A 13,844-nucleotide genomic window follows, 5' to 3' on the forward strand; every position below is an offset into this window, starting at 1 on the left:
AATAAGCCAATCCCAAACAAACAAAAGCCAAATGTTTTCTCTGATTAGTGGATGTTGAGTCACAGTAGGTGGGAGCAGGGAGAAGGGAAGGTTCACTGGCTTGTGGGGCGGGGGGAGTGAGGGGAAGTGTGGAAGGATGGGAATGGGAAAGACAGTAGAATGAATCAGACATAACTTTCCTATGTTCATATATGAATACATGACCATCATGTGCAACCACAAAAATGGGAAGTTATACTCCATGTATGTATGATCTGTCAAAATACATTCTACTGTGATGTATAACTAAAAAGAACAAATAAAAAAATTTTTTAAAGTAGGGCTTGAAATCCAGGTAGGTAGAAAGCCACAGTATCTGTGTGTCCCCAGGCTAACTCAAGGTGCAGCTGTAAGTGCTTTAGGAGAAGTGAGCCTACTATGTGGGCAGGAGAGAGAGGCAGCCCAGAAACTAGAAAGAAAAATGTTCTCAGAGTATAAAAGCAAAGATATCACCCATGTCCTTATAATGCACAAAGCTCATTCCTTTGTAGCAACCAAATGGATTATCATTGATAATTCTGACAGAAATGAAAGATAAGATCCCAGTGTTTCATAGTAAAAGGAAAACGGGGGGGCCACTGAACATAATATCTAGAAGTCCCTCAGTCCTGTTACCTTTACACTTTCCCATGTTGGAATAATCAGTCTTTGGACCCCCAGAAACATTTGAAACTCGCTTCCAGTCAGTCTTATCTTCTGAACTTTGTATCATTCCACATATGTTTTCCAGTTCAAAATTGCATGAGTCCATAAAACTCAAGGAAGAGGCTGCAAAAAAAAAAATTATTAACAAAGCATCATAATCTAAGTAATAAAAAAAAACTGAGCTTATCACAGAAGTCTGAGGAAGGTTTAGAAGGTCATCATTGAGGGGAACACCTAGCTGATCTGAGCTGGAGACCCCTCCTCTGTGGATCAGCATACATAGGCTGCACTGTCTTTTTTTTTTTTTTAAGATTTCTTTTTAAGGGGCTGGGGTTGTGGCTCAGTAGGAGAGCATTTGCCTCGCATGTGTGAGGCACTGGGTTCAATCCTCAGAACCACATAAAAATAAAGGTACTGTGTCCATCTGCAACTAAAAAATAAATAAATAAAAAAGATTTCTTTTTAAGATGGACACAATATTTATTTATTTATTTTATTTACTTTTATGTGGCGTTGAGGATCGAACCCAGTGCTTCACGCATGTGAGGCAAGTGATCTACTGCTAAGCTATAACCCCAGCCCTATATTGCCTTTTATTTTCTTCTAATTATCTATTTGTAGAAACTGAGTCTACACTCCCCTTGTTATTCAAGTCATTAAGCCACAACCCAGATTATTTGATCCTATTTATATTACAAATGTGTGTACCCCATTTTAGCTGAAAAGAGGTTTGAATATCAAATTGGGTCCATGTCTGAATTAGGAACAGCTTCAAAACCCTGCCTGAGGTGTATTCCTAAAAGGACTCAAGCTGTTTTTAAGAACTCAAAGGCAGAGCTGGGGTTGTGGCTCAGCGGTAGAGTGCTTGCCTAGCACAGGCAAGGCCCTGAGTTTGATCCTCAGCACCACATAAAAATAAATAAGCAAAATAAAGGTATTGTATCCAATTACAAATTAAAAAAAAAAAAAGAACTCAAAGACAGACCTTGAGAGACGAAAAATGCTACAACTGAGTGAGAAACTGGGATCTGGGTACTACTTTGTTTTTCTGAAAGTCAAACATAAATATTCTCAGAAACCCCCAATGGCACAGACCATCATTTTCTTCCACATAGCAGAGGGAAATACAGCACATTTCAAAGAACTTGTCACATACAGCAGTTATACAGTCGATTCAACTTTTGGAGATCATAGTCACTGAAATCCATGCGTTGACCAATCAGATCCTCAAAGCCTGCCATCTTTGTTATAATTGTAGGGTCTTGTCCACTTTTGAATGCAATTTTACTGTAGTGCATTACAGAAAAGTAATCGTAGGGAACATTCAGGAAATCTGATTCTTTGTCATTATGAATATTAAAATTGTGCTCTCGACCTAAGTGGTACATAAAAAAATCTTTGATTACTTGATGTTCATAAAACCAATGTATCTTCTCTACACACTGTTCACTTAGAGAAGGAGAATAAAATATAGCAAACTTTTATGCAAAGGATCTATTGTACCTTGAGTGTTTAACATCTTCCTATCTTAGAATATAATATTCACACTTGGAATTGTGATTCCAGCAATCACACTAAATATATCTAAGATTCCATGTCCCAAGTTGGAATATGCGGGCCTGATCCAAGGCTCTAAAAAGTGGTAACGAAACAGTCAGGATTATGGGCCAGCCAGGGCGGAAGTTTAAGTTTCATCTCCACAGCAAATGGAGATAAAATTAAGAGGACTTTGGGAAGGGTGGTTCAAATGGGACCTGGGAATAATATAGACAAGAATCATTAGAAAAAGGATTGACATGGTCAGAGACGTTTTCCAGGATTGCTGGAATATTTGTAGATACGTATAAATCATGGTGACAACAGTTAATAATAATTTATTTTACATTTCTAAATTGCTAAGAGTAGTTTTAAAATGTCTTATAAAAACACCAAGTGAGATGATAGACATGCTAATTAGTCTGTTTTAATCGTTCCTCATTGAGTACATATATCAAAATGACATTTTGTAGCTCATAGGTGTATTCAGTTACAATTTATCAATTAAAAATATTCATTTGGGAGGTGCTGGGGAGTGACATTTGTCAAGTTATATTATCATATTGCACACATGTATGAATATGCTATCAACATATCCCATCATTATGTACAACTCTAATGCACCGATAAAAAAATAAGGAAAGGAAAAAAATATTCATTTTTGGCCAGACACAGTGGCAGATGCTTGTAATACCAGCTATTCAGGAGGCTGAGGCAGGAGGATAACTAATTCAAGACCAGCCTAGGCAACTTAGGGAGACCCTATCTCAAAAATTAAAAAATAAAATAAAAATGGCTGAGGCTGTAGTACAGTGGTACAGCCTGCTGGATTCAACCCCTAGTACTGAAAGTAAATATTTTTTTAACTAAAATGAATATATTTAAAGAAGATACCACGCAACTCAGCATCACAGTCAAGGGCAATTGATCAGAACTTGAAATCAGGTGATTTTGTGGATATAATGAGGTGTGCCTGATTTCCAAAGATATATAGATGTCTTATCAAATATGGGCAGAAGTTCCTATCCAAAATAAAACTGTGAGAATACTAAAGAGTGAGGCCATAGATTAAAACACTTCGCTTGCTCTAGAAATCTCTTAGTTTGCAGCCAGGCAATCATATAACTAACTGCACTTTTAATTTCTTTTCACCTGAACTAGTTTGACTTCAGACTCCTTCCCATTGGACACGTGTAAGAATATGTGGGACTGTATCCCATAGAACATGTCTTGAGAAACACTAGTTTCTATGTTATATATAGCTCTAAATCACAGTTCTGTGATTCCTGTATGGTAGCACCCAACGACTTTTAAGGTACTTCAGATTACACTGAGTTAGAGGATAAATCAAGTAAGGCAGCAAGATGTCAGTTTTTCAATTATTAACCATTGGCATTAACATTTTTAGTCTAAAAATGTAAAGAGAGAGAGAGAGAGAGAGAGAGAGAGAGAGAGGAGAAATGTACCTGGTTTAATTCTGTTCCACATTATCTGGATATAGTCATCCCGATCAGAACGAGACTGCTCATGCCAGAATCCCAGCGCGTGCAAGAGCTCATGCTGCACGGTTCCTATCCTGTCACAATTGTTCCCAATGGAAAGTTGCTGCTTCCCCTCACGCCTGTTTCCTATCGAGGACCAGCAGCTTAGGAGAGTTTACAGGAGAGGGGGAAGTGTTACAGAGATGCACACTGAGGTCTCCAGGAGAATGCCCACCCCCTGGCCCTTCCCTAGATTGAGACACTGTGCATTTCTCTCACAATCCTGGTGAGGCATGAAAAACCTTGCAGGCCAGAGATCTTTAGAGAACTTGCCCTAATGCTACATATTAACATAGGAGCAAGTGATTCCCCAGGCAGCTTGGTCCTGATATTCCTGGAAGTTTCAGTCTATGAGATCATCCTAGGTATTCCTGTGCCCATTTACAAGGGCTTTCCCAGGCACAGCAACCACTCAGAATGCTGAGCTCCAAGCAAAGATGCTCCCACGTTCTTAGGTAAGAATAATTTTTAGGTTAAAATTAAGTTAAATACACACAGGCACACAAAAGTGTTTTTATTTAAGAGAGAATAAAGAGTATTCAATTACAAATGGGTGGAAATCCACAAGGTTGTGGAATAGATGACATTCAGTCACATTCATTTTAACATTGAAAGTCTGGTTGAATGTGTGAAAACATTATTTTTATGCCAGGGAAACTAGACCTAGCTGTCTTGCTCTGCAACCAACAGCAAAAGAAGCCATGGCCCTACCCTAATGGTCAGGGCCTTGGGCAGTTACTGTGAGGTGATTCCCTAGGTACAACAGTCTCTTCGGAACCCCTAGTAACCCTCCACTTACCCGGTGCCCTTGAAAAATGCTATATAGTTATCTTCCCCAGACCAAGGCTTGAAGTCAAGGCATGTTTTCAGGCGATAGCGATCAAATGCCTGGAGGATAACCGCTTTAGCATTCACACCTGAAGGAAAACCAAGGGAGAGGTTTAGAAGAAAGGGACCAGGGTATGAGAGGAAGGGGGAGGGGGAGTGCTGGGGAGTGACACTGGCCAAATTAGATTATTAAATCGTGTGCATGTACAAAGATGTAACAACAGATCCTATCACTAGGTACAACTCTAATGCACCCATAAAAAATGTAGAAAGAAAACAAATAAACAAGTAAAAAGAAAAATACACATATTAAAATAATCACCTTTGAATAATTCACCATGGAAATAGGCTATGTACTCTATGGACTATCATGAGTTAGTTCCTTCAAGAATTTCCAACATTTTGTTTTTATAAAATTTAGTATACAGTACCAATTAAGTACTCTATTCAAGTATTTGATTATTCTTCAGAATCCTTACTTTGCCTTATATTTTTCTGGAGTCCATTAGCAGTGCATTACTAAACAATAGGAAGGGTGTTTCTTTATCTCGGAGGATATACAACATAGATCAAAATCAACAGAGTCAACCAGCTGTCCCTCTCCTCAGTCTATACTCAAAGGACTTAAAAACAGCATACTACAGGGACACAGCAACATCCATGTTTACAGCAGCACAATTCACAATAGCTAAACTGTGGAACCAACCTAGATGCCCTTCAATAGATGAATGGATAAAGAAACTGTGGTATATATACATAGTAGAATATTACTCAGCAGTAAAAGAGAATAAAATCATGGCATTTGCAGGTAAATGGATGGAGTTAGAGAAGATAATGCTAAGTGAAGTTAGCCAATCCCCAAACACCAAATGCCAGATGTTTTCTTTGATATAAGGAGGCTGATTCGTAGTGGAATAGGGAGAGGGAGCCTGGGAGAAATAGATGAACTCTAGATTGGGCAGAGGGAGGGGGCATGGAGTAATTAATAATGGTGGAATGTGATGATCATTACTATCCAAAGTACATGTATGAAGACACAAATCAGTGTGAATATACTTTATATACAACCAGAGGTATGAAAAATGGTACTCTATACATGTAATATGAATTGCAATGCATTCTGCTGTCATATATAACAAAGTAGAATAAAAAATAAATTTGGGGCTGGGGATGTAGCTCAAGCGGTAACGCACTCGCCTGGCATGCACGGAGCACTGGGTTTGATCCTCAGCACCACATAAAAATAAAATAAAGATGTTGTGTCCACCGAAAACTAAAAATAAATATTAAAAAATTCTCTCTCTCTCTCTCTCAAAAAAAAAAAAAAAAAAGCAACAGTCAAGCCAGGCGCTGTGGCACATGCTTGTAATCCCAGCTGCTCGAAAGGCTGAGGCAGGAGGATTTTGAGTTCAAAGCCAACCTCAGCAAAAGCAAGGCACTAAGCAACTCAGCGAGACCCTGTCTCTAAATAAAATATAAAATAGGGCTGAGGATGTGGCTCAGTGACCAAGTGCCCCTGAATTCAATCCCCACTACCCGCCTCTTCCACAAAAAAATGAACAGTCAATGTTACTTGCTTTATCTAAGGAACTACCATTTATATTTAAAGGCCCCAGCAGAGTTTTTAATCCAAGGACCTTGAGAAGGGAAGGTCCATAAAATAGCAATGCAAAGTAAATGTATCTTTTCCTCTATCTATACCTGCAAACTATATTCTCTAAGGAGAGCTTTCGAGAGGTTTGCAACCAAGTCCATGACCAAAATGGAGTTAAGAACTATTAGGAAATAAAAATAGTGCTCATGGGTTAGAGAGATATGAAGCTCAAAGAAGGCAGACACATTAAAGCAACAAAATATAGAGGGAAAAAAAAACTTTGAGGGTGACCTGAAAGGAGGGTCTGACACAAATGGAGTCAGGCACTGCTTAAGTGAAGAATGGTGGCCTGCCTGGAAGTAGTAGTGGAGAATAGGAAATGCTAGGACCCCAGGGCCAGACATAACAAGTTCTCATGCATCTTCACCTAACTTCTGACCTATAACCTTTGCTAATTTAATTACTCTTAAGAGCTTTGCTGTTATCATCAGTTTAGTGAAGAAATAAAATCAACTTTGCAATGTTACTGTGAGCATAAGAAGAGAAAGAAAGATGAAGTTCCAAATAAAGGAAGTTCCTTCCTACATAACTTTTGTATACCCTGTCAAGGAGGATGACCTGCAACACCTCTGTCCAAGCTGAATTAAATACAAGTATATGATTGTCATTGGTAAGGCCTCAAAATCCATAAATCATAACAGGCCCTCAGAGATGAACCATTTACAATACCACGTAAGTAATGCACGTTTACTGTGAAAACATTGGAAAAGGCATTAAAAACAAAAAGAAGGGAATTTAAAATCCTATCACTGAGAAATAATCACCCTTACCATACTTTTTGCTTATGGTACATACAGAGCACACATGTATTTTTATAAAAAAATGAAAATTACAGTCTATATAATATTATATGAACTATTGTTTACTAAATAATATACCACTAAATCTTTATCATTATCTTAATGACTGCATTAATAGCTACAAAAGGTATAGTAATTTCTTGTCAAATGTTTAAATCATTTCAAAATATTCTGTACTATAGCTGGGTAGGGTGGCATACTCTTGTAATCCCAGCAGCTCAGGAGGCTGAGGCAGGAGGATCAAGAGTTCAAAGCTATATTCTCTAAGGAGAGCAATTTAGTGAGGTCCTAAGCAACTCAGCAAGACCCTGTCTCTAAATAATATACATATATATATATATATATATATATATAGAGAGAGAGAGAGAGAGAGAGAGAGAGAGAGAGAGAGAGAAGGGCTGGGGATATGTCTCAGTGGTTAAGCACCCCTGGGTTCAATTCCTGGTACCAAAAACTAACTAACTAACTAAATAAATAAATAAATAAATAAATAAATAAAATGTTCTGAACTAAAAATATCACATTTGTATCACTATTTCAAATCAAACTTTTTCTTAAAATAAGCCTGGATTAAACCAACCACAACATCACCATTTTAGAATAGAAAGTAAGCAGGACTTGCTAATCTAAGCCTTTCATCAAAATTGATAAGAATTTCCACCCATGTTGGACTGTTTTGAAAATGCAATATGTGAGTACACATGAGAGTAGTATTAGCAGGAAAGACCTCTACCACGATAAGATGTTCATTTGCCATATGCCTGTCCTACCGCAAGCCTTTATTGATTGCATCATGGATGTAGAAAAGCTCCACCAGGATCATGTCATAAAAGTCCCTTGGCTCCCAAAAAAGGAGGGAAAGGAAAGATACTGGGAAATGAAGTTGGCCAAATTATGTTTTGTGCATGTATGAATATGGCATAATGTATCACACTATTATATTTAATCATAATGTACCAATTTAAAAAAAACAACAGCCACCTTGGCTCCCAAGGAAAAGGGTAAGTCCCTGAAAATCCTAGGGTTTCAGCCAGCAATTATGCAGGATTATCATCCCCTCTTTGGTCTCTTCAGGTTCAGACCCCCTTCCACTTCATTTTCACACCCACTTAATTCACATCTAGCCTCCACCCCATAAGATTTTTCTCCAAAACTGAGCACTCAGGCAAGGAATTGTAACTTACTCACTAGAAGCTAGAAATGGATGCTCCAAGTGTTACCCCTTTCAAAGGGGCCACATCTACCAGCCAGACCACAGCTGAAGTTTCATCTACAGCCCTACGATACAATTTCTTAGGTAGGCCTATGAGAGCCTGAGAAAGAAGACTTTCCAGAAGTCATTCCTGAATACCTTTCACGGTGTTCATTTTTGCTTCATGTGAGAGTGGCCTTTCTCAATAATTTCCTTAGTCTGAGTTACTTGGAAATGTTTCACATTTCTGAAATGTGAGGAAACACTTCTCTTATTCTGAATGCAGAAAATAAATTTGATTTTACCATATTACATGGAGATAAAGTACTTCAAAATCACATAATTGAAAATAAAAATTGACCTACAAAAATTTGAAGTTTCATTCTGTTAAAAAGATTATGTAACATGAAAAAAATGCAATAATACAAAATGAAAAAAGCAGAACAAAAACCTTAAAACATCATGATTAGAACTATGTAAAATGTGCACATTTTGGATCTAGGCTGAATTTTCAACCTATTACATCCAATTCAGATAATATGTTTATTTATTTATTTTTAAAATATTTAACTGCCTATAATATGCCCTCAGATTCATAAGATGAAAAATAGCTCCTACCTGCAAGACATTTTTCATATTGTTTATAATGTTACTTAAAAATAGATATTTAGGCATGATTGGAATACATGCAAAAATAGACTAAGTGATATAATCAGATTAAAGTGCACTTGTCTTTCATTAATTTGAATATATTACGAAAATATTTTTAAAGATATATATAAAAATTAAATATAAAAGTTCTTCAAATTTTTTTTTAAAAAAATCCTTTAAGTGTTTCAGATTTTCCCCAACTCCAAAAGTCAACGAACATCTTTCTTTCCTCATATTCCATGAGTTCTGAGAGCTTCTAACACTGTTAATTATTCCTGCCTTGGCTTTCTCTAGCCCACTGCGTTTTTTATACACATTTAAGGCCAGTCCTCCTTTCTCAATAACTTTGATCAGGGGCTGGGGCTGGGGCTCAGTGGCAGAGCACTTGCCTAGCATGCGTGAGGCACTGGGTTCGATCCTCAGCACCACATAAAAAAAAACAAATAAATAAAATAAAGTCATTCTGTCCATATACAACTACAAAAGTAATTTAAAAAAATAAATAACTTTGATCAGATCTTGCTCCTGTAGCAATTCCAAAGTTGTTCTCCCAGGTTGAGTTCCATCTTTGGCTCTCCTTTCACTCAACATAATCTTTCTGGATCGCTCAGTATAATCCAGTTATCTGTGAAGTGTCAGTTATTGACAAGACACTGTGAGAGACACTCATTCACACCCATGGCTTCAACTATCTCTTACATCCTAATGATTCCCAAATATTTCTGTATCTTTAATGATCAGACCACACATCAACACTTTGATATCACTACCACAAGTTAGAGATGCAATTTAAATTCTGTATGCCGACAAATAACTTCCAGAAAACTAACCTACCCTCTTTAAGATATATTCTCTAGTCTTGGAATGAAGGGAAGGGAGGGGGAATGGGCGTGGGAAAGGCAGTAGAATGAATTGGATGTGACTTTCCTATGTTCGTCTATGAATACATGACCAGTGTAACTCCACATCATGTACAGCCACAAGAATGGGATTCTAATTAGAATCAGTTATACTCCCTGTATGGATAATATGTCAAAATACACTCTACTGTCATGTATATCTAAAAAGAATAAGTAAATAGATATTTTTAAAAGAATTTTTTAAAAGATATATTCCCCATTCTTGTTAAAGGCACTACCCAGTTGACTAAGATCCAATCTTTACTAACCATCTTCTTGACTCTCGTAGTCAATCACCAAAGCTGACAGTAACCTCCTAAGTCTCTTCTAGATTTATCCCCTCTTTTCTATCTCCTGGAGATAGTTTTGGTTCAGAATCTCTTCATTTCTTCCCTGAATTTCTTTGATAGTATTCTAAATGATCTCCTACTGTCTTTTTTGCCCCCCTAATAACATCTTTATACTGTAACCACAGTAATTATTATAAAATGAAAGGATGAGTCTCTTACCTTCACAATAAAAAAATTGGTTTTTTTGCTCTACCTTACCATCAGTATACACACCAAGGTGTCTTATACCAAGATTCAAGTTCTTCCTAATCTGTGTCACAACTATTTGCTGTCATTAGTTTTACAATCCCAATTTGAATTCCAAGTAGGAGTTTTCTCCCATCTCCATCAATTTCTTCCAGAATTTTTGGAATTAATACAGAAGAAAGATCTAATCCCTTTGCACATACTGGGCCACCTGCCTAAAGTACCCTTCTCTTGTTATCAGAGGCCCTACTAGCCCAGATGGGGTCAATTGGAAAGGGACTCTTCATCTGGACAGATGCGGTGCTGCAAGTGCTGGATGGCCAGGTGGGTGAACAACCTGTTCATTCAAAGAAACAAATGTCTCCTGGTGAACAGAACACAAACCTGGCTCCATCCCACCTCTCCCTCTTCCAAGCACAAATGTATGGGGTACGATCTGCAGGACCTTCACCACAGCCCTGCTACATACTGTCATCTTCTCCTGACTGCAGATGCCTTTATGTCTAGGTTGAGTGAAATTTCCTCCAATGTGCCCTCAGAGCTCTTTGAACATATCACTAACCATAATGCTTTTTCTATTTTAATTAAATTTTGATTTATCTGAATCTCAACTGAAATGTGTTTAAGGAAACATCATTTTTTTTCTCCCCAACGTTTTCTCAAAGAGCAATATCTAAACTGATCCTGGTCAATTACATCACAGTCACCAGTCCACAGGTAAAATGAGGACAATGTGTGGTGGTTTTTTTTTTTTAAATCACAACTGGATACAAAAAGCTGTCCATAGCTGGTCACCGGGTGTGCACACCTGTAATCCCAGCAGCTCGGGAAGATGAGGCAAGAGTTTCGCAAGTTCAAAGCCAGCCTCAGCAACTTGGTGAGGCCCTAAGCAACTTAGCAAGACCTTGTCTCTAAATAAAATATAAAAAGGGTTGGAGATGTGGCTCAGTGGTTAAGCATCCCTGGATTGTTCCATCCCAGGTACCCTAAATAAATAAATACATAAAAGCTGTCCTTAGTTTTGCAGTAGGTTTTTCTGACTTTTTAGTGACCTAACACTGAACTAATAATGTTATTTGTTTTATGGAAACACAACGATAAAAGATAGTGTGTTCTTGTTAATCCCTGTCTTGGCAAAATAAAATGTTGGTAAAACAATGTCGTCGTTAAAGTTTTGTTTGGTTGGTTATTTATGCTTTTTACTCATATTTAAAACTTGAACATATGAGAAACTAATGCCTTAAAATACAGAGTATGTTCCTAATCTTTATGCCCCTAGTATCCAATAACATTTAAGCTCTGCATAAATGTTGGTTGAATTGATCCCAATATTAATCAAAACACATCAAATTTCAGGCTGAATCACATGGGATTTTTTCAGTGTTCATTTGCTTCCTTTTTAAAGCAAATGTACACAGCTCACAGACAAACAAAGACACAAAACCTTGAATGCCACACGAGCCTACCCTTATATAGGTTGTCATCGTGTTCTGTGAGGAACATGGATTAGCTATGGACACTCTGAGGTGCATACTAACCCAAGCTATCCTCTAGAACATATGGAATGACGTGAGGCCATCTGTATGTATCTCCAATAATAGAATTTCTGTCCTGTGCCTGTCAGAAATAAATGTGAAAGGATTAGTTAAATGAATTAGGGGAAAAAATGATCAATAATTAATCTAGAAATAAATGACGTTTAAAGCTCTCCCAGCTAGCCCAAACAAATTGTGTGTGTACCCCTACTTTTATCATAATATAATAAAGTTCGTAGGAAAAAAATAACTAATTCCTATCATTTTGTTCATAAAGTTGACAGAGAAATATCACTGCCCAGCATGGTGGTGCATGCCTGTGATCACAGCGACTGGGGACGCTGAGGTAGAAGGATCATAAGTTTGAGGCCAGCCTTAGCAACTTAGTGGGACACTAACACAAAATAAATAAATAAATAAAAAGGGCTAGGGATGTAGGTCAGTGGTAAAGTGCTCCTGGATTAAATCCCCAAGTCCCAGTGAAAGAAGGAAGGAAGGAAGGAAGGAAGGAGAAAAGAAAGTTTTTAAAAAGAAATATATAAGAATGAAGTGAGAACAAAACCTCAAAAAACCTTAATTTTACAACATCAGAAAAAGTCACATGTGAGCTGAGCCAAAGTCTTCAAAATTTTGTAATGATTTTAAATTTTATAATATAAAACAAAAATATTTTCTTCATGAATCCATCCAGCCAATACATCAAATATTATTCTAGAGAAAAGGAATCCCTTTGTAAGAAGTACACCAAGGTCTCCAACTTCATGGAGCTTACACCCAGAGGGGAAGACAGTATTCGAGAGCTGAGCAGGTGACACAGATGTGTAACCCCAGCTGCAGGTGAGCAGTGTTTCTGGGGTGCAGGAGGTGATGGAGTAGGTCTGAAGGAAGAGCAGAATTTTCCTGAAAAAATCTACTGGATAATTTCTAGGTCAAAGGGTACAAGTATTCTAAATCATGATGGCTCTTGTCAAGTTGTCCGTCTTTTTGTTAGGGTTGTGCATTCTCCTATATAAAAACATTTGATAAAACCAGTCATAAATAAGCATCTCTTTTTCTATCATCACCAAATGGATAGTAAGGTAAAAAAAAAATCTCTATGAATCTGGTGGACAATAAATTATATCATTTTTTAAAATTTTCTTTTTTTTAAATTGTTGATGGACCTAATTTTATTTATTTATATGTTATGCTGAGAATCAAACCTATTGCCTCACATATGCCAGGCAAGCGCTCTAGAATTGAGCTACAACCTCAGCCTGATAAATTGTATCTTGTCTTTAAAAAATAGTGCTTGTAGGTTCATACAGATATAGGTAGCATGGATTCAAAACTGGAAATATTTTTTAAAAAAGAGTGGGGGAAAGGAGGTATTAAATTCTCTGAGCAGAAAACATGCACACATTTCAAAATAAAATGTTTATGCATTAAAAAACAGTACTATTGGGCAGGGGTTGTGGCTCAGCTGTACAGGGCTTGAATAGCACATGCGAGGCCCTAGGTTCAGTCCTCATTACCACATAAAAATAGATAAATAAAATAAAGATTTTTTTTAAAACTACTATTAAAATAAGATGTTTATATCTTCATGAAAAAAATAGTGCTTGTAATAGGGAACTTTGAAGTCCCCATAAATCTGGATAAAATCTACATATGTGTCATGATAGCTAGATAAGAATCAGCAGTGCTCTGTGTGAACAGGTTTGGGACAACTTTTACTTGGGAACATTATTTTTAGCTGAGAGGTCATCAAGTCTATTTCTTATGGCAAAAAGCCCAACTCATTGAAGAGGTTTACAAATATACTTAATTTGCTTCAACTAGATTGAATCAATGGAGTTCTACATCAAAATGAAAATCTCCCATATTGCTCCAAAAATGAAAAGCAGTCAGATCAATAAGATCAAGACATCCATGGTGGAGTGATGGTGGCTTTAACCACACAGAAATCTGAGGAATGGAAGATGAAGACATTGTTATATGAGTCCCTT

The 13,844-nt window shown here is 37.2% G+C and overlaps 1 protein-coding gene across 1 annotated transcript in view; it reads right to left on the reverse strand.

Annotated features, from left to right (window-relative positions):
• The window catches only part of Mep1b (meprin A subunit beta), a 47,512-nt gene that overhangs the window by 11,598 nt on the left and 22,070 nt on the right, over positions 1 to 13,844 (reverse strand). Inside the window, exons 4-8 of the mRNA XM_071602595.1 lie at positions 11,860 to 11,938; positions 4,561 to 4,678; positions 3,687 to 3,865; positions 1,841 to 2,059; positions 655 to 807 (exon numbers count right to left, since the gene is read on the reverse strand). Of these exons, the coding sequence (XP_071458696.1) occupies positions 655 to 807; positions 1,841 to 2,059; positions 3,687 to 3,865; positions 4,561 to 4,678; positions 11,860 to 11,938 (748 nt within the window). The remainder of the gene's footprint in view (positions 1 to 654; positions 808 to 1,840; positions 2,060 to 3,686; positions 3,866 to 4,560; positions 4,679 to 11,859; positions 11,939 to 13,844) is intronic.

Source organism: Marmota flaviventris, chromosome 16, assembly GCF_047511675.1.
Source record: "Marmota flaviventris isolate mMarFla1 chromosome 16, mMarFla1.hap1, whole genome shotgun sequence".
In the NCBI taxonomy this organism is placed as follows: domain Eukaryota; kingdom Metazoa; phylum Chordata; class Mammalia; order Rodentia; family Sciuridae; genus Marmota; species Marmota flaviventris.